Source organism: Gordionus sp. m RMFG-2023, chromosome 1, assembly GCF_954871325.1.
Source record: "Gordionus sp. m RMFG-2023 chromosome 1, tfGorSpeb1-WG-v2, whole genome shotgun sequence".
Taxonomy (NCBI): Eukaryota; Metazoa; Nematomorpha; class Gordioida; order Chordodea; family Parachordodidae; genus Gordionus; species Gordionus sp. m RMFG-2023.
This window is the reverse complement of record NC_088775.1, coordinates 82,606,755-82,629,830: the sequence shown is the minus strand read 5'-3', so window position 1 is coordinate 82,629,830 and position 23,076 is coordinate 82,606,755. Positions and strand designations below refer to the sequence as shown.

Genomic DNA, 23,076 nt, shown 5'->3' with positions numbered 1-23,076 from the left:
ATTATAACTTATAAAAATATATCTTAAAAAAATCTTGTAAAGAACTAAACTTTCGCTTCGCTGCGCTTGTTCCTCGGAGAATAATATTCATTTCAACGAGTTTTAGCCTGAATAATAATTCAATTTTTATGTGTAATATAAATATATTAAATCAAAAGAGCATTATCAACGAATCTTAATCTCGAGTTTAAGAGAGCGGGAGCAACAAGACGAATGTTAGGGTTTATTTTGTATTTAGTTGTAAAATTAATAGAATATTTGATTTTTTTTATAAGGGAGTAATTGGTGACAATTATAGGAAAATACGATACCTAGGTTAAATAAATTAGTTAACTATAAAAAAAAATCATGCCGAAAATTGCAAAATAGAAAGAAAAAGGTTAAAAAGAATTAATACTTTAAAACTAAATACTTTTCAAAAATGGGAGATTTATATATTTTTTTTACAATTATTTAAGGCATAAAAAAAATAATTTATTAAGGCTCTAGTTTATTATGTATGCCGCATTTATTAGGTTTAAATTTCAAAAAACTTATGCGATCAAAGCATGGAAATAAATTGGAGTAGAATAATATAAAAAATCCTAGAAAAAAGGTAAAACAGTATACAAAAATGTAGAAAATTAGATAATTAGTTTCATTGTTTCTATTGATCAGTAACTGAATTATTGAGTGAGCTAAGCTTAAGATAATTTTTTCCCAGACAGTAAGTGATATTTAGTATTTATCTGCCAAATATTTCATTAGTCAGTTAAATGAAAAGACCGAATCTAGTTTAGTGTAAACGTAAAAAAAGTGCGATTAGATCCCCTATGTTGAAAATCTACATACGGGTTAATATTTCAAAAACTGTATATATCATAATTTTTTATTAATAATTTAAATTGATTTTATCCTTTAGAACGATGATTCGGCAAAATCCCGACAAAAAAAATAAATAAAATATAATAAGTCGCTAGACTTTGATAATATGAACCACAAACATTAAACTCTCACTGGGAAGGTGAGTGCATAGAAATAATAATGATAAGATAGTAACTCTAAAAATTTCCCAAAATTATCAGGATTTTATGACTTCAATCGTGGATCAGGGGATAATTTATTTATATTCAAGGTAAATCAAGGAAAAGAGGCAGGATAAAAAAAACGAGAAATAATATCTAGAATATTTAACTTTTAGATTAACATTGATATATCTCAGTCGCAGCAGAAAACTACGATCTATTTCTATTTTCTTAGGAGTAACACTCAAGGGAATACGTCGTTATAAAAATACATCATTATTGAAAAAACGGGATATTGATCATTATATTATTCTGGGTGAGGCAAGCTAAGGTTATAATTCGGTCAGGTTCGGCTAGCAGTCTTTTTTTCAAAGACAGAACCGCGAAACCGATTCAAAAAATTAAACAAAACCATGAAAAAAAATTTAACTGGGGATAGAGAGATTTTTTAGTGATTCTAAATATTTTTATAAAATAAAATATCATTTTGAAAATTTTAGCCTATTTACAAATAATAGGAGTAATAGAATATGATAAATACAATGACATAGTATATTTGCAACGACATATTATATTTAGTCTTTTTAAAAAAACCCGATTTTGATTTTTTTTTTCATAGATGGCAGAAAGATTTGGACCTCTATTTGCTAAATCTTGAGTATTATGTAATATTATTTTGGCTGAAATATTAATCGGGCAGTTTTTAAAAATCCATTCAAATTCAGCCTTTTGAACACTAATATTTATAATGTCATATTATATTACACAAAAGAGTTGTTAAATAATCGAGATCAAGGCATAGATAGTCATGGATTCTATCCTAATTTTGGTAATTTTCCCCGGAATGATTATTTTCTATTTGAGAATCGTGATCGAGATCATTATTGAATTTTTTACATTTTTATAAAATATATTTTAATTAATTTTTAAAATAAAATTAACTTATTATTTCATATTTTCATTTTCAGTATCCCCTATAATATAATAATCCATTACAATATAAATGAAACAGCGCGTACGCAGGATTTGGATCTGGGGGGGGGGGGGGGGTTAATAAAATTTTTTAAGAAATATTATTGTTAATTAAAAATACTAAGCATAAATTTATTAGGACTAATAACAATTTTAAACTAATGTGAATTAAAAAAATTATATATATAAACACCGGCATTGAAAAACTATAAAATAAATGTGAATTATAAAATATAAATTGAATATAACCCACGATATGAATCACTTAAATGACCCAAAATTGAAATTTGAATTTTTTGAGCTTTTAAAATATAGTATAAAAAATTTAAATGTTGGAAATATAAATTAATACACAAAAAGTTTCTTAGGAATAATTGTATTTTGTATGTTTTGAGCTAATTTTGCAATTATCTATCCTTGCTTGGCGTTAAATGCCTATGAATATTCAAAAGATTCAAATCATTCAATCTACTTTCAGATTTTGTATTTCATAGGTATGTTTTTCACAGACTTGCAGGCCCAGACCCCGAGCCGGACCGTATTTTAATTTTTTTAATACACGGGTAGGCCCGTAATTTTTTTTTAAAAAAACACCCGGGCCGGGCCTGAAAATTTTATTTTCAAAAAAGCCGGGCCGGAAAAAATTTTTACAAAAAATCTGGGCCATGTCCTTCAAATAGTACCTCTGCAAAGCTCTGTTATTCTTCTTAAAAAAGAGAATGTTCTCTCATTAGTTTACTAAAGAGCTGCTAATATATACACATATATATATAACCATTTTAATACATTGGGAGTATAATCTAAAATGTGTTTGAAATAATGCAAAGCATCCATAGCATCTTTTGGGACTGCATCAACCATAGTTAATCTTTAAATCAAAGTTATTCAGCTAATAAGGCATCATAAGATATTTTAACATCTTCATGATAAAAATCTAACAAATATTTATATTTTTTTTCTATCACCATATGAAAAAGGTTGGGAGAGGGGACATTTGTTTTATAATACTCTTCTAATGATATTATATTAATGTTTTGACGATGAGCTTGCTTGCTGCAAGTCGAGGTAACAAATATTAAAATCGTATACCTCTGCTTTTGAGTCAACAATAACATATAAAATATGAAATTCTTCATCAACATTAGCTCTAATTTCCTTGAGTTCTAATTAAATGCTCTCCGCTATTCTCATCTTCTTATTCAAGTCATTGTTATGCTTTTGAAAAGTATTACATAAAGTAGTTGTATAATTAAATAATACATTCTAATGAGAAAAAAAATTTGGAATAAGTATTGAATCCAATAATTTTGCTTCTGAGGAAATATTTCTTTCAAGCCATTGTGATATTTCAGTAATAGCATTAATATTAATCGGCTCTTCTAACTTCATAAAAGCTGTTACTGCTTGATGGCGGAGACTTGATCTCGTTGGACAAGCTTGCAATTTCTTTCTCCCTGTTGGACAAGGAGTTTCAGAGATAATTATTATTTGACTAGAAATTTAGATAAATATTACGCCACTAATTTTTTTTAAATAATAGGTAAATTACGCCAAGGAAAACTTGAAATCGAAATTAATTGATAAAATAACTTAGTAGATGAATGTGATAAATAAATGTAATTAAATATATATATGAGATAGTAATAAATATTAACATATATAAATTAATATTAACAATAATATTTTTGGAAAATATAATCCGGCATCTGCATTTTTTGGCTTTTGGGGGGGGGGGGGATTTGCCCCCCCCCGCTGCGTACACTAATGAAATGAAAACCTTCTACCCTTACCTTAGCTTCAAAGCTTCAAAAGTATTTTACCATGTTAGTAACGAAGATCAAGCTTAATTGGCAGTATATAAATCTGTCACAGAATAAACTGTTAAAGGAAAGGGTTATAACATATTTGGAAAACCAACTTGATCAACCTATTTGCGTTTCAATGATAATTTGGGGGAAATAGAAATTTTGGGATTAGTATTTAACAAAATACTATAAACCTTAATAACTTTTTTTTCAACTGATGAATCAATTAATATATTTAATGCCTATGCAATTAAAAAAAATATTTATTGAATATAATACCCTATTACCCCAAAGCGCTCATGTGAAGTGCTTGTTTATTAAGCAAAACACGTTCTTAATGAAAGACATGGGTGTCTAAATGATATAGTATTTTATAATTATAAAATTGTAGTTATTAAAGCCAAGGGCCTAGCGTCATATTTACAAATGGTGAATAATTTTTTTTTATAAATAAAACCATACAAGATATTGAGATTTATAACTAAGCAGATATTTCATTGTGTTAAGTAAAATATTAAAGCACTCAAATATATTAACAATTTTGACTCATCTTGTTTCTATTAGTTTATTCTTTAAGATGAAAAATCCGCTGTGTACTTATGATTTGAGAGTCAACAATTGGATTATAAAAATCATTGAAAAAATATATGTATGATCAATAAAAGGACCTAACAAGCCTATTAAAATGTGGGCCAATATAAATCAGCTGGTGTCCTGCCAATTTGGTTGCACATGTAAGAAATTTACATTAAAATTTTGTGAAAACATTTTTAAAATAATTATTATATAGGAAAGCAAAATAGCTTATCACCAGCAGATTTAAATTCAACGCTTCATAATGCATCATCGGTCTAGATAAGTATTATATGTCATTGGATATCATACAACAATAATAATATTATTTTTTATCATAAAATAATAATTTCAATTAGATTTGATATATCATCACTAGATATCCACTTATGAACCATGACCTAATACGCAAGATAGATTGTATTATTTATCTTCATAATCATTTCACTTTGCTACTTAATCATCTTTTAACAGCAATTGTTCAGAAGGAAAAGTTGATTGAATTGCCGACTAATCCCTATGCCAGCTAGTAAAGACAAATAAGGGAATCTAGTAATATCAAAGTAATATGCAAAGGAAAAAATTAAAATATGATATGGAACAATTGTGTCCTATTGAAATAGCTGTTCATCAGAATAGTGATTTTTAAAACTCAAAATAATAATAAGAATATGTTTTAAAGATATGATAACCGTTTATCAAGATTTATATATATATAAAATCAGTGTCCAACCTGCTTTTCTGAATAGATTTCAGAATTAAGAACCAAAATTATTAGACTAAGACCACCCTTATATTCAAAGTAACATTTTAATATTTTATCACAGTTTAAGCTTATGTTGCCCGTTTAGTGTCATTAATAATGGAAATTATTGTTACGCGTATACAATAATATAACAATAAAAAGTGGGGATACGTTTTGTGTATGAATGAAACTTGATTCCAAAACCTTTTGATATTGTTTATATATATTCAATAATCATAGAAAGTTAATATATAATCTTCCACCGGTTCAGACTGAACTTAACCAAGTACCGTTTTCAAAAACAAAACCATTAAAACGATAGCAAAGATATCTCAACCGTTCAGTTTGAACCGCTATACATGCCGAGAAAACAACCGTTAACTAACAGTAGATCAGACGCTGGAGCAAAAAACAAAGAATGGAACGTGATAGGGCGTATAGGAAACTATGATAAACTAATAAAATAACTGGTAGAGACTTTATTATATTTAATTCATAGTTAATTCAAAGTCAATAAGATATAATAATTTATACATTCAAGATGTATAAATAATAATCAATTTCTAAATGTTCATTGTTTTTTAAATAATAATGCTCATTTAATACAGGCATAAGAAATTGGTAGTTCAAGCATTGATAATGAATAAAACTTGGCTATTTACAGAGAAAGATGATTTAATATAGAGAAAGGAAACGATTTCCTGTAAACAAAAGATTCAAATTTAAGAGTATTAGAGAATAACTTACATAATGTTTAGAGACTGGTAGTTCAAATGAAATAATTGCTTATTTATATTTTCTAAGCTGAATAATATATATCTGTATATCTTATAAATTAGATAATAAAATACATATAATGCTCTGACCTTTGGTTTGTCATATCTATGATTCTAAATAAATTTGAATAATAAATATAGATATTTTAATTTGAATACCCATAAATATGGTATTAATAAAATCAAAGAAGGATTTAAGTTCTAATTTGATAAATCAACAATTAATAAAAATTAGAAGGGCGGCAAATAATTTGGTTAAAAGTATAGAATATAAAAAATTCATAAAACAAATTTGAAAAAAATTTGGCTATTTTTCTCAATCATGGATGATTTCTATCATATGAGATGTTACAAATGCGATCAAACAATTAACGTTAATGAGATAATTGATTCGAAACTCACTACCTTAGGTTTTTAATTCTTTTTACAAATTAATAATAATATGAAGTATAAAGATGAAACTCATTACACAGAATCAAACAAATATCCACTGCCAGTTGAAGTGATATATTTATAGTATTAATTTTATATATTATTTAGGTGTTCACCCGACTCAATGATATATTAAAAGGGTATGTAGAGATAAATTATCCTTTGTGCCATGTAAATAACAAATTAAATACTTTCTTAACACTATTTAGGAATGTACTGACACTCTTTATGAACAACTTACATATGAGTTGAGTGATATTGAAAAGGAAATACAATTATATAATAGTGTTATTAAAGTAATTGATGAACATGAAAACCCACATATTGAGATAGATGATAAAAAACTAAAGATAGAAGAAGAAGATGAATCTGTCTTGAATAAAGTTTAATAAAAAAATACTATATATAGGAAAATCCATTAGCAAATTTTTTGAACAAAATTTTTTATAACATAATTAAAATGTAAATTTATTTATACAAAATGAGTTAAGTCATTACTCACTTAATAGTCTTATGATTAAACTTATAAATATAAACAATCAATTTAGTTATTGCAAATTTATTTTATTTAGACTAAATTAGAGGAAGAAGAACTTAATAAAAAATTGGAATTATTAAAAATTGAATGCCAGAAACTTGATAATGATTACAAAAAAGCTATAGAAGAGAGTGAAAAATTGACCCTTATGGAGAAACAGTTCTAAGAATTACTTAATTATGAATTTTATTATTATTAGGTTGAATGAAGAATACAATCAAGCCAAATATCAAACAAATGCAGAAGAAACTGAAATGAGAAGGTTTTATATTTATTATCTTTTTTATATATTTTTAAATTTGATGACATATGATCATACAAATAATATAGTAATTATTCATAGTATATAAAACAATAATCAAATGACAACAATATCTTCTTTTTTTAAATTATAGGTTAAGTTTTAATCTATTTTAAACACAAATTTATTTATATTAGCCTTCAATATCAACTTGATTACTTGGAAGGTGAAATTGAAAAATGGTCAAAAATTGATCCTATAACCTCTGTTTTTAATATAAAGTATATATATTTGTTAATAAAATTTACAGGAAAAAAATCCACACAATTAATAGTGCTCCCCCCTCTTTTCCTTTTAGCAAAATCCTGGCTATACTTATAAACATGAACTAAATAGGTTCTAGTTATCAATACTTAATAAAAAACAGTTTTGATTCCTGAAGGTTTTATAAAGAGGTTTAAGTTAATAGATTTGACTATTTATTTGTTCTAACCTGGTCAGTTATTGTAAGGTTTCACTTTCTAGATCTTTTATGGTTCCAACTCTCCTCAAATTATTTTAAGTTAAAAATAATATATTGCTGGAGGTAATGTATAGACGTCCTACAACTTATTTAAATATTTAAGATAACTTTGTTTTTAGCAAAATTTTTGTTATTCTATCAGCTTAATTTTCAAGCATAGCTTATTTTAAAAATCGACAAAATCGAGCTGTTTAATAGATATAGCAATGCTTGCTTAAATTGTGTTGTTTATTTTAAAAGGTTTGAAAATCACTTTGGCATTATTAATGGATATCGATTGGGGAAAATTTCAGGCATGCAAAATTGCAATGTTCCATGGAACGAAATAAATGCCGCTTGGGGTCAAACGTTGCTCCTATTGAATTCTTTATCCAATAAATTGGGATTTAAATTCAAAAAGTAATCATTATTATTAGGGGTGTACCTATACCACTTTTTGGAGGCCAATCCAATCTGATATATCCAATATTAAATTGGTATCAGCCTATTACAGATCCGATATTATATCTAATTTTGTATTCTTAAAGATATCAATGGTTTTAATTTTTAATATACTTTTTATTAGTATAACATCTATATTTTAACTATACCATAACTTATGTCATTTAAATATATTATAATGATCAGTTATAGTTTATATTCAATTCAATTGTAATTTTAAAAGTATATAAAATATTTTTATTGTTAAATCACTTTTATATAACAAATAATACATTAATCTATATACATTAAGTAATAAACAAATTTATATGAAATTTGAAATAAATATTTAAAATAATATTTAACATTAATATATCGAAGATTTCTTTTTAGAAATACCAAAATTTCCAATTTATCAGAGGTCAGCCTGCGGTGATGGTAACTGTCAATATCACCAGCTTCACTAAAAACTGATTCTGAAGATATTATCGCACACTTTTATAAACAGAATGCGCAAAAAAATAACACTATGGCAGAATGTTTATTAATTAATTATTATTATTAAAAAAATATACATAGAAATGGATTTCGATTTTATTTATAAAAATAAATGATTTTTGATTAACATTTTTAAAAATTTTTACATTTTATTTTTGTTAAAAAGGCCATTTTATAATGGATCGGAAAATTTTTTAATATTGGCCAATAACTGATATTTTAAAATGGGTGAAATATCGGCCCGATCCGAACCGATAAAAAATATCGGTGCATCCCAAATTATTATATTAGATTGTATTTATTATAAATTTGATAATATTATTATTTCCCACAAATTAGTTACAACTCGAAATTATTTTCTAAATAAAGGTGAAATCTAATTCTAATCACGTTTGCATAACAACCTTGAATGAGACTCCCCCATTTTACTAATTTAAATAAATAATTGACATAGCATCATAATTGTTTAAATTTAAAAGATACGAATTAGTGCCGTTAAGTATCCATTCATCCATTCGCGTATACGAAGATTTCAGTGCCTCTCACCTAGATAAAACGCAAAGGGCAATAAACAGTAGGTTACTACCCTTGTATTATACTGGAGGGTTTAAATTTTTTTGGGACACCAAATTTGATCAAGCTATGCTAGCTTTTTTGGAATGCGTTTCACAGGTATAAATCTTTCTTATTTATTTGTTTGGAGGGGGGATTTTCTCACTATCGATACATTTACAAAAGCAAATAAATTATATTTGAATTTGAAATTAAAATTAAAATATTGTTGTTATTCGAAAAATATAACTGTTACGATCATTATTTTAATTGTTACACAAAAACTTTAAATTTTGTTAATAGATTAAAAAACGACTGCAATTTATTTTTCTACTTTGTTTTATTTTTCAATTTCATGTATATTAAAAAACAATTATATTTTACATCTTCGAATTTCTTATTATTAAAAAAACATTTCTATGTTACATATTATTTTTTTAACTCTTTTTTTTAATAAATACAAATAATAATAATAGCATATATAATTTATAAAAAATACACAACACCTTCATGATTTTTCAGAATTATATACTTCAATTACTAAATATATATAACAAAAACTACATATCTAACAATATTGTACTGAAATTTAAAGCATTATAATATAATTGACCATGTTCATTTGTTCAGATCTTGAATTACCATATCCTTTAGAATTTTCATCCTGGGTCCCCTGAATATTCCTCTGCAATACTCCTGGTCTTTGGACCGTCTTCATCATGCTAGTAGGGCGTCGGAGGGATAGCGGATTACAGTGGACCAATTTGAGCTTTGATGGCATAATCGATTTCCGTAAATTTATCGGTTTTCTAGGTATCTGAAGAATTGTCCTCTCCATTATTATAAGTCTAGGAAAAGATCTTTGTAGTATCCGCCTTCTATCATTGATGAAATATGAAAGTGTCTATTCTTGCTGGTTGCTTGGACAATAACTTACTTTGTGTCCATTACCGCCACAGGTATAGCACGTAATCTTCATGCTAATGATAATATTGTTGTGTATTTTTTTTATATTTGTTTATTATATATATTATTATTTGTATTTATTAAAAAAATATAGTATAAAATATAATATGTAATATCTAAATTTTAATAATGTTTTTCTAATATAAGAAATCGAAAAGATAAAATAATTCATTCTGAAATTGAAAAATAAAACAAAATAGAAAAATAAATTGCAGTCGTTGATTAGTCAAATATCACCAAAATTCTTCAAAATTAAGCGGAAAGGTGCATTGATCCTTTCCTCATTTTCCTAAACACTGAGACAATTTTGGCTAATGGTCTTGATTGATAGCCATATAAAATTAGAATATTCCTGCAAAACTTCTTTTGATATAGAAAGAGGTATCCTATTTTATAACAAATAATTAATTTCAATATTATTTGTAAGTATAAATATATATAATTTTATAATAATAATGCGCCAGCTTGCGGATTAATATTAAAGAAGTTAATTTAAAATATTTTTCATTGAAGTTTTATTTAATTTAACAGGCAAAAATTGTTTATACTAACAAATTTTATAATATTTTTTATAAAAATGAATTAATAATAATGATAATATAAATTTATAAAATAATCAAAAATTCGATTTGGTAAATAATACACCATAATTTAGGAATCATTTGATTACTATAAATAATCTATTGATATGTTAATATTTTTATCATAATGTAACATATTTTCCCCAATAGGGTTGCTTGAATTAGTTCATTTTTGAACGCTATAGGCAACCTAGGGAAAAATCAAAAAAAATAATTTAGACCATCAACTCTATTCTAAAAGTCTTAGATTACATAACGTTTCCTTTTTAAATAATTAATATTTTATTGTACATTTATAGCAGACATTCTATACTAACAGCTGGCAATTAAGCTCAAAATATATATTAATCAGTTAAAAACCATTTAAAAAACTAATTTGACAATACTTAAGGATTGAAAAATATTTTTTCTTTACCACCTGCACCTAGTGTTGTTAAACAGCTCATTTTGAGCCTATTTTTTAAAACGGCTAATTCAATATTTTAGCCAGAAAAATATTGCCTAAGCCTCGAGATTTCGATAATATATGCCTATACCTTTGTTCCTTCTATGAACAAAATCTTCAGGCTTGCGTAATATTTTTCTGAATGAAATATTGAGTTAGCCGTTTTTAAAAATCGGCTCAAAACGAGCCGTTTAACAACACTACCTGCACCTATAGCTTCATAGTATATAACAAGCTAACTCTTAATTAAAACTATTAACAACACATTATCTAGGAAATAAAAATACACCACTCACATTCACTATGTATAATTAATTATTCTGATTCCATCTACAACAAAACACTCAAATAATCCTACTCCAATATTTTTGTTTAAGACTCAAAGTAACAAACTTCTCAGGTATTAAACCATCTTCTCATCATTAGCATGAAAGGAATCTGGCCAATTTGTCATAGACTTATTAATTTAAAAAAAGATGACCATCTATACAAACATGGCCCCATGCTCTCCCTTGCTCAGGTTCTAATACACAAAAGGCCAACTACTCCGTTTACTTGGTCGATGTTATTATTTTCCATGCTGAAGAGAGATCATCCAGTACACAGGGTACTGGAGGACCCTGAGGCCATGCAAGGCCATTCTTAATGTCGTTTATTCAGTTAATCATATATTTATGTATTAATTATAAACGGCGAGGCTATGTTCAATAGCAATACTATGTATATAACAATCATTATACCATGTAATCAACAAGACTATACGTATTGTCGTGGGGTGCGAACTTAGTTTTAACTATGGAAAAACAAAGAGTTAATCCGTAAGGTAACGCAAGGATAATTTATTTTAATTTTAAGAAATTCGTAAAAAGTAAACAATTATCCTTGCGCAGCCTATTTATAGGCATAAGACCTTACTTCTCCGAGTGGATGATTTGGTTCGGTATTTGTTTTTCCCTAGTATAAGGCTGAAACTGATAGGTCGCTATTATCATAACGTACCGTTTCCAGTGGATCTATCGATCCTAATTTGACTATCGTCGAGTGATTTTACAATTTATTAATTAAACTTGTTATATAATAAAAGAATCTATATAGTTATATATTAGTATTAAAGTGGGGTAAGGGAGCGTTCCTCGAGGGTCGTATGTTCCTCGCAGGCTAAAAGGTAGGCCTAAAACGAATTATTTGTTATTCGATTTGATTCGATTCGAAAATTCGAATTTCCAAAAATTAAAACAAAACTGGTACTAGTTACTTAGTAACTAAAGCTTTCTTATGAATATTTAGAAAAAGTATTCGTCGAAAAGTAAATTTTTATTATTCGATTCGAAATTATTCGTGTTATTCAAAATTATTTATAAATATTCGTTAATATTCATAATTTTTCGTAAATATTTTATTTTTTCGTTAATATTCGTAGTAAGTAAATAATAAATTAAATTAAATTTTCCTAGTGGATTTCATTTCATTTTACTTAATTTTTTTCCTCTTATAAATCATATGTTATATTTTGTTTGATGCCCCAATAAAGTAAATTATTTAAATTAATTTTATTTATATATTTGTGAAAAAGAAATATAATTTTCTAAGAGCTAAAATTTTAAGTTATGATTTTTTGGGTAGTAAATTTCAAAATGGACAACTACAAAATTAATATAAAATTGTCAAAATAAGAAAAGATTGATTTAACCCTTCACTATACAGGTGGAAAAACTCTAATAGTTTCTATTTTACTCCAAATTTTAAATAGCTACATCTTAGATAACAATAAAATTTAAGACCTAAAATTTTACACAATTATTGTAAAATTATAGGAGATAATAAATACAAAATTTCTATATTTCGATTTATTTCTAAATAAAGTTATAATATTTTAACTAAAGTTGCACAAAAAAAAATCCTTAGTGAAGAGTAGAAAGCATAATAAAATGCTTATACTTTTTTGGTATGTGTAAGATACTAATGTCATATTATCTTGAAAGGCAAATAAGCTTGAATAAATATCTTTCTTTTTAAAATTAAATGATGTTGGAATCTGCTTTTTATGTTTTTCTTAAGGTTCCTACTATAGTTAATGAATGGGAATTTAACAATAACAAATGTTTAGCAAGTTCATATCTGGTAAACTAGTTATCTGTGATGACACATATATTAGTCTTAGACAATTAGTATTTCAAGCACATCAAAAGGTTGATTGCAGGTTTGACCTGCCACTTTATAGATGAAGTCATTGTTATTAGATATAGTACCATTTACTGATTCACATTCTGATGAAAATATACATGGAGAATTTTCTCAAATTATAAAAAAGTATAATATAGATATTAGTAACATGGCAATTACTTGTGATAATGCAATATTGAATTTAACCTTTATAAAAATTCTTCGTATAAAACAACCAACTTGTAAAATTTTACATGTACGATGTTTTGCTGTACTTAATTTGGTAGTACAAGAAATACTTAAGAAAGTAGACAGTCAATTAACAAAATTAAGAACACTCATTAAAGCTATTCGTAATTCTTTTATAAAAACAAATATTATGAAAAATGTATGCGCTTCCTTACTTCCCCCAATGAAATATCTTAAATTAAAATTAGACACATCCATCAGATGAAATAGATGGGAAGGGCCATTGATGAAGTTGTGACTCAGATATATGATGATATAGATATAGAAGAAAGACAACTGAGTGAAGTATTTTAATTGGTTTAGGTAAATACAACATAATCTTTGTAATACAAAACCTAGTAGATATTCTGACCTGGTTTTTACAGTAGTTTAATATTTGTAACAAGGAATACAACTTCCAAATTTCATGATTATTGATTTGACAATTTTTGGGATATATGTAATTTGTCGAACTTGGGGTAAAATATTCCCCACCTGTGTAATTACATAATTTTTTTTGCTACTAATTATGATTATATATGGCAGGTTAATATATAAAATTGATTTTTTTTTATTTATTTCTATATTTTGATTGATATATATGACTTAAATTGAACATATGATTTATAATTTAAATTATTCTAATGAAAGTAATTCTATAACAATTATATAGGTAATGGATTTTGAATCAAGTGATGATAATTTTTTATTAGATAGAAATCACAATTCAGAGATTGAGGAATCACAGAGATATGTTTGATAATTTTAATGAAAACTGTAAAAACTCTTATAGTGTTGGACAATATGTTGCAATTGATGAAATGCTTCCAGCTTTTAGAGGGAAAATCCCTTCAAGCAATACATGCCAAATAAGCCTTCAAAATAATTTATGGCCTAGTGGATTCAAGAATTTTTTACTCTTTAAAAATAGAATTATATGCTGGCAATTATAAATTGAACAATAAACCTTTTGATGTGCTTGAAATACTAATTCAACCAATTTCTAAGACTAATATATATATGTCATCAAGTTAACTAGTTTACCAGCTATGAACTTGCTAAACATTTGTTATTGTTAAATTCCCATTCATTAACTATAGTAGGAACCTTAAGAAAAAATAAAAAGCAGATTCCAACATCATTTAATTTTAAAAAGAAAGTTATTTATTCAAGCTTATTTGCCTTTCAAGATAATATGACATTAGTATCTTACACATACCAAAAAAGTATAAGCATGTTATTAAGGATTTTTTTTGAGCAACTTTAGTAAATTTACTTTTTTGGGGCATCAAACAAAATATAACATATGATTTATAAGAGGAAAAAAATATAGTAAAATGAAATGAAATCCACTAGGAAAATTTAATTTTATTTATTATTTACTTACGATTTACGAATATTAACGAAAAAATAAAATATTTACGAAAAATTATGAATATTAACGTTATAAATAATTTTGATTATTACGAATAATTTCGAATAACACGAATAATTTCGAATAACACGAATAATTTTGAATAACACGAATAATTTCGAATAATAAAAATTTGCTATTCGACGAATACCTTTTCTAAATATTCATATTCGATTCAAATTTTCTAATCGAATAATTGTGAAATTCGTATTCGTAAAATACGAATCGAATCGAATTTCGAATAATAAATAATTCGTTTTAGGCGTACCCATTAGATATCTCATTACAAAATACTTTTAAAGTAGTAATTTTTCTTAACTTACTTTATATCTAAAATTTAAATAATAGCAACTTGCCAAAGTATAGCTTTATATCTATATTTTAAATAATAGCATTTAAAGCAAGGTTGGCAAGTCGGTCATTTGACAGAAGGAGTATTTGACCTGGTCAAATACGGTCAAAAACTCTAAAATGTTATTGGTGAATAACTGTATTTATTTAATGAACTAATATGTATTTAAAGAATATTTATCTATCTAATTTATTTACAAATTATTTTAAAATATATTTTTTATCATCTAGGCATCGATTTAATTATAATTTTATATAAAAATATAATATTTTCATATTAAAATATTAATAATTTTTTTCATTATTAATTTGATTGAATCTAAATATAAAAATTTAACTTAAGCATAGTTTGAGAAAATTGCTAATTGCGAATTTATATTACATTATGTACAATTATCCAAACAAGATAAGCATCACCAATTAAATATAATGAGCAATAACAAATATGCAACAAAGCTCTGAAAGCAGCTGTTGAAGAAGTTGGATAATTTTCCGAGAGAAATTACCAATAATATATAATATATTAAATTATATATTTTGGACAAAAAATTTAAAATTTTAAACTATTCATAAAAACATTTAGCTATCTTGACCTTGGTTCACGTAAAAAATGAGATGCTTAATTTATAAAACACATAATACAATCATGTCCATGATTTTTTAATTTTCCAACCTAAAGAAAAAATATTAAAGATTAGTTTTAAAAAGAAAACATCAAATACATGTGATCACCCTCCATTGCTGATTATTGATCTTCAATATAAGGGCCATCTTACTTGTGTTTGATGAAGCATATGACATAATACAAAAATTAGTCGTTTTAAAGAGATAATCATCAAAATATTTTAAGTGATATCATAAATTCCAGAAGTAAAAGCGGCGTATAGCCAAAAAGAAACCAGTAACTTTCATAAAAAAACAATCAGATTTTGGGCTCAAGTTGTATTGGGCTTTGTTCACTTTTAATATTAAGAGAAATGTCTAAGAAATCAGATTGAAGATATCGACAACCAGAAAATTGGTGGGAGTATATCATAACCTAAGATTGATTAAAAAATGTTAAAGAAAATAAGATTGAATATAAATTAGAACAAGGTTCTGCCATGGAGAGCGAAACATTAATTATAGAATTTAAAAAATAATTTAATATACATACATTTTTTACTATTATATATAAAATAGAATTAATAATATCCTAAAAATACATTTATTTGAATTTGACCATATTTGACTGGTCAAATATCGGTCAATTGACCGAATCTTATTTGACCGGTCAAATGCACAACCCTGATTTAAAGTGATAATCTTTTTTTACTTACTTTATTTTTAAATGTTAAACAATAGCAGCTTGCCAAAGTATAGGAGTTAGACCCAGTAGATATCTCATTACAAAATGCTTTTAAAGTAATAATTTTTCTAAATTGTGGTTTAATTAAATATTCAAATTTTATTTATAGATGATACATTTTGGAGCAATATTTTCGTCATATGCTTCATTTTCTATCATGATTAAAGAATATGAGCAGCCAGGCTTAGTTAATTTATATGTTGCAAGGTCTACCTTGTTAAAAGCTCCTCACCCTGAAGAGATCATAAATCTTTTTAAATATCAAAAGGTTTATTATTCTTCTAAATATGGGGGCTCCATACAAAAAAAAATCGCTCAAGAAATATAAGGAATGCCTCAACATTCCGTAAAATGTCCTCATTTAAATTTACAGTTTGCCTTAAACACAAGGACAAAGTCACACGTGTACTTATGGTTTTGTCTTGTCGCCACATATTAGCACTTCATGCTGCCGTAAAATTAGATATTTATCTTAGTCATCTCTGTGGAGAGAAGTTGATTAAAAAATATTCACAGGATAGCTCAATAGTGTCGCCTGAAGATTTTCCTATATCTCAGTCATATTTAAACATTTCCCAACATCATGATTTTTCATGAACAAAAAATTTATCCACCAATGAAAAATTTAAACAAGTTCAATGAATATTGATGCCTTTCATGTTTAACATCTCAGCTTCCTTAAGAAATTGATATATATATCGAAAAACCAAAAAAAACTTGATAGTATAGTTCAAACAGAAAAATATTTTGTTGTCATTGAGATCAGGGTATCTTTCCCAATCCCATAGTTATTCCAAAGATAAACATTATATAAGGATCCTGTGTATATTTTTTAGTCCACCTCTCTCCAAAGATAAATATCCAATTTCAAGGCAGTATGAAGTGCTAATATGTGGCAACAAAGCAGCTTTATGCAAGTCAAAAAACCACATGTACACGATTTTAGTGTGACTTTGTCCTTGTGTTTAAGGCAAACTGTAAATTTAAATGAGCACATTTTACGGAATGTTGAGGTATTCCTTAATTTTTTTGTATGGAGCCCCCATATTTACAAGAATAATAAACCTTTTGATATTTAATAAGATTTATGAGCTCTTCAGGATGAGGAGTTTTAACAAGGTAGACCTTGCAACATATAAATTAATTAAGCTGACTGCTCATAATCTTTATTCATGCTAGAAAGTGAAGCATACGAAAATATTACTCCAAAAAGTATCTGCTATAAATAAAATTTGAATATTTATTTAAACCACAATTTTGAAAAATTATTACTTTAAAAGTATTTTGCAATGAGATACTGGGTCTAACTCCTATACTTTGGTAAGTTGCTATTGTTTAAAATTTAGAAATAAAGTTTAGAAAAATTATTACTTTATTCTGTAATGAGATATCTACTGGGTCTAACTTCTATACTATGGTAGTTCTCCCTATTATTCGATTTATTTCTCAAAAAATGGAAACAAACATATTTTAAAATATAGTGGGTTATCATGTGAAAATGAATTGTCATGTGATAAAATGTTATTATATCACGGGCGTTAGCTCTAGTCACGGTCTAAATTTAAATATAGATAAAAATGGCAAGTATCAGCTAATACTATGAATGACGGGTCAATTTCCAATATTTGGTATCGGAGCTTTTTTATGGTTTAAGAGCTTATTTTAATTTTTTTAGATGTCCGAAGAACTTGAAAGGAGGGATGATCAATTTAAACTACCTTACAAAATTGACAAAGGACGTCTTTTAGAACCTGCCACTTCCATTTTTTATTCTATCAAGTTTTTAAATTTTTTATATTATCTTTGTAGAGTTATTTTGGCAAAAAAAGGAAAAGGAATAAGGTGTTTAAAATAAACATTTAATTTAAATGGATTATTATTTAGATGACATGCAATATTTAACAGCTGATCGAGTGTATGAAATCCTTTTTTTTGATAGATGAAATTAATAAATGTAAGATTTTTATAAATTTGATCAGAAATCGCGTCCAATGTTAAAAGAAGTCTTTAGCACGCGGAAGAGTAATTCAGGCTTGGTGAAAACGTGCCTCTTATCTGGCAATGCCAAAGCCTTTTATTTTTATTGCAATAATGAAAATATTTTTATTTTAAATTTTATACAGAGCTCAATTTAATTCGGAAGAAAATTGGACGAAAGCATTAAAATATACCCTGACCAATATGCAATGGCTGCAAACTTGCATAATATCATCATATTAATTAATTGTGTTTTTTTTATAAACCAATCAAATTACCTCGAATTAATTTTAATAATTTTTATTGTTGTATATTAGTCTCTTGCGTAGCGAATATAATATAATAGATGCATAATTAATTTTTTTATATATATTCATAAATAATGTCTCATAAACGGCTTGAATTTTAGTGCGATCTAATTGCGCGTTCAAAAAAATAATATGATCAATTTGCACAATACCATTTGAAATGCATTGTTTGCGGTTTTCATATATAAACGCAAACGTTCAATTATATCGCACTATTATAAAATATTTTTTTTCTAATATTTAAATTTGATACTTCTTTTAATGAAAATTATTATTTTTTAAAAAAAATTAATATTGGATTGAATAACTTCATAGTATCAATGATATAGCAACTCCCACTTCCCCCTATATAAAAAAAAACATTGATATAATTTTACTGCATGAAACTTAAAATTATTGCAAAGTATACAAAGTTATTACGCAATTTAAACAGATCATAACTGGAAGTATTTTATAAATTGAATGATAATGTTAAAATTTATTCGTAATTTATTTTTATCATTAGATGGGGTTTAGTTAGCTCATCCAACATAAACTTTGCAATATTCTAGTTTTACGAACATGATCCTTGCACCTCATTCACCATCTATCTTAACATTCTCAATTTCATTATAGACAAACTTCGCCCCTCCTTTTCAGTGCCCATGTCTTTAATCCGTAGAGGATGGTAAATTATATCTGATTTATATACTTTGCTCTTTGGCAGAGGACATATTTTTGTTACCTATAATACCCTTTGGACTTTTCCATTTCTCCCATCACGCATGTATCTTTGATTTAATTTCCCTTTTTATGCCTCCCTCTAGTTGTATTGTGGATCATAAATATTTATAACCATCTATTGATATCATAAGTCTTTATATATGCCATTTTATCCCGAGAAACTCTGATATAGAACATTTATTATACAACATGTCGTCTGATGTAGCAAGCCGTTCATACATGTCATATTTTCGATGGTATTTGGAAGCCATTGTGAAATTATTGACATAAATATAAAGAGTTTAGACAATGTGCTCCACATCAAAGATCTGCAAAGTCCGTCTATTAGAATTCTTGCACAAATTACCCGACCTGAAATTTCTATTTTACCTGCCTGCCAAGATTAATGACAATAAATATTAAACTATTCGTAGCTCACAAATGCGAATATTAAATCGCGTATTAAATAATGTGAGAAAATTTGATTTTATATATATATTGTGGAGCAAATAGGTTATTAATATATTGAATGCCTACTGATTATATTTCGCATTAAAGGTGGAACTGAAATCTTATATCATGCCTTAAGAATTTACACCCAACACCTACAGACTCATGATAAATTGATTACACTTCAAAAATGCCTTTAATAGCTTGTATTGTGATACCTTTCTGAAGTCTTTTTATGTAATTTTTCTTGGCTACGCTAATTTATCTATTAATCATGGGATCATAACACCCCTTCTGTACAAGTTCCATTACCCCATTGGATCCCGATACGCTTTGCCTTAAAGTCTATAGTTGGATAGCTGTCAAATTTTATAATGGTACTTAGTTGACCCACTCATTTGTGGTCCGTCAATAAATGCACTCAAAGTCTTACACTATCTGGAGAAGAACTTCTCAAACATGAGCCCCTTATACTTAATATAAATTTGTTTTTTAGATAGCAATCCTGACAGAATAAATTGACCATGCTCGGCCTCCCTTTGAAAATAAATGTTATAGGAAAAATTCATAAATAAAATTTCCCATAATTTTTATAACATGTTAAACATTTTTGGCTCATCAATCTATTTTTATTTCATACAATATTTAATTTTTTACAAATCTTCATCATTATTTCTAAATATGGATTTCTGCAAAAAATTTTTAATTGGTCACTAATGGCCTCAAGTGTCTTTATAGTCAGGAAAGTCACGACGTCGAGTAATAGAAACACATTCCAAATCACTAGGAATCATACAATCTGTATCCCGAGGAAGGCCTAAGATCAATGGGCCTAATTATAATCGGAATCAGAATTTTTTAAATAAGGGATTATACGTGTGTCGTTAGCGTAATTTCCTTCAAATATCAACTCCAATCTTCATATTTTAGTCAAAGCAAATAAACAGAATCTTGATAATTTCTTACTAGGGAAACATCGACAAATAATCATTTTTTCGCTTACTTTTATATTTTTAAAAACTAGGCCACAAAATCAAAAACTTAACAAGTAATTTATATTATTGAAATTATTTGTAGATATAAATATTATTGCTTTGTGAACATAATTAACCATTATATAGTTTTTATTTTTTATCTATATTTCCATTATAATTCTTATATATATTTTTTAAATGTGATATTATAAATTACTTTAATAAAATATTTAATGAAAAAGAATAATCTTATAATATTTATTAATAGGTTTTTACCAAACAAAGAGCCCTAGTTACAACCACAAAAACGACTTTCACTAATAATTTTTTTGAAATAAAGGATACTATAGACGCGTTTTTTAAATCTAAAAATACTCCAATTTTGATAATTTTTCTTATACTAAAAATATTTATATAAAATTAAATACTGCCTTTCTCTTAATTGCTAGTGTTCAAAATTTATACTTTCTGATCGTCGCTCTAGACTGGGAATGATAGTATAGAAATGATTTTTTTATCAAAATGCAACAAAATAATTAAAAAATGAATATTACCATAAATATTTATTTTTATTACATAAATTTTTTATAATCAAAACTAATTATATTTAAATATTTATAAATGTTGATTTTTATGTATTATATACTATACAATTACATTATAAGTAAAAAATAAAACAAATTTATTCTAATTTTTTTTACAAAAAGCAGGCTAAAAAGTAGCCTAAGCTACTTTCAAAAAATAGTAGCTAATAGCGCTTTACTTTTTTTGATAATACTTAAAAGTAGGGTTTAACAACTCTGATTAAAAATCACAAGTAATATCTATATCGTCGACATTGTTATAAGAATTTAATTGCTTAAATAAAAAAACTAATTTTCCTGCCTTTTTCTGTTTATAACCGATTCCTAAGTTTCGAATGAACAACTCTAAACGATGAGAATACTCTCGACTGAAGCGGATGATGAAGATACAGTAAATAGTTGTTTTATTATTTTTAGAATATTCACATCCTTTATCAAATTATCTTGGGCTACCCACCATTTAATTGGGTCTATTTTATTTACTATATTATCCGAAAACATATATTTAGTAAATGGCTCTGATCTTGTTTGAAACTTTACCAAGATAGATAAAATGTCAGTGTTTGGATACAGAAGTCCCCCGTATTCCATTGCCGTTTCCATATCATTGGTTGTTAAATTTGAACGATATTTCGGATTTAGAAGGTAGGATAAGAAATGTACAAGAGTTAAAGCTTGATTGTATCGTTTAGATAAGGATGAAAGTTGATTACTACTTATTTTTTATTAACATGTAAATTGTGAAAAACGTTTGCGAATTCTTTCAGCCATTAAGAGTTTTAAATTGGGTTAATTCTTAACCGGTTTAGAAATAGCATAGCTAATTTTAGTTTGGGAAAATTAAATTTCATTTGGCATTTTTATTTGAATCAGAAAATTCAACTATAAATTTATAGTAAATTTAAAATAAATTATATATCAGCGGCTCTTTATTTGGAAAAATAATCTCAAATTACAACATTATTTAATTTTCAACAATTTCCTAACCTGTTCCCTTGAACATTAGTCCTTTACTTGCAAGATAATATTAAGCAGAAATTTAAAAAACTATTTTACAATCATATCCCATAATTCTTTAATTAAAATTTTTATTTGATTTAAATCGCAATTTAAATTAAAAAAATCTATTTTTTGATATTTTTTTAAATTAGGATGGATTTTTACCAACCTTATTAGTGGCTATATTGAAATATGGTGAATAGATTTTAATAAATAATATTTCGCAACTTATTTTCGTACGAATACTATTTTCAAATATATTACAAACTATTGTAATTATGATATTTAGTGTCAATATTTTATAAGGCAAAACACGAATGATTATTTGCAGAGGTCACTATTTTATTTAAATTATTTTATCTAATTTTTTTTTTTGAAATTCACTATTTTTTACCCTCCCAAGCCTTCATTCTGAAATTTTGTCAAAAAAACTTGATATTTTTTTAACTTTTATTATAATATTAATAAATAATACTATATTATTTTATCGAATTTATCCTTATAAAT

At 26.2% G+C, this 23,076-nt stretch overlaps 1 protein-coding gene across 3 annotated transcripts; it reads left to right on the top strand.

Annotated features, from left to right (window-relative positions):
* Positions 1 to 6,178: 6,178 nt before the first annotated feature.
* On the top strand, positions 6,179 to 18,880 carry LOC135931878 (beclin-1-like). Of its 3 annotated transcripts, none has more exons than XM_065469185.1 (11): positions 6,179 to 6,285; positions 6,331 to 6,371; positions 6,416 to 6,478; positions 6,517 to 6,690; positions 6,880 to 7,004; positions 7,045 to 7,107; positions 7,284 to 7,367; positions 7,850 to 8,008; positions 9,007 to 9,199; positions 18,251 to 18,354; positions 18,699 to 18,880. In XM_065469185.1, the coding sequence occupies exons 1-11, from the start codon at positions 6,198 to 6,200 to the stop codon at positions 18,793 to 18,795; spliced, it is 1,191 nt and encodes a 396-aa protein (XP_065325257.1). In that variant the 5' UTR covers positions 6,179 to 6,197; the 3' UTR covers positions 18,796 to 18,880. The 3 variants fall into 3 exon arrangements, with proteins under 3 accessions (XP_065325257.1, XP_065325256.1, XP_065325258.1); XM_065469184.1 differs by having other exon boundaries at positions 6,331 to 6,377; XM_065469186.1 differs by lacking the exon at positions 7,284 to 7,367 and having other exon boundaries at positions 6,331 to 6,377.
* Positions 18,881 to 23,076: the final 4,196 nt, after the last annotated feature.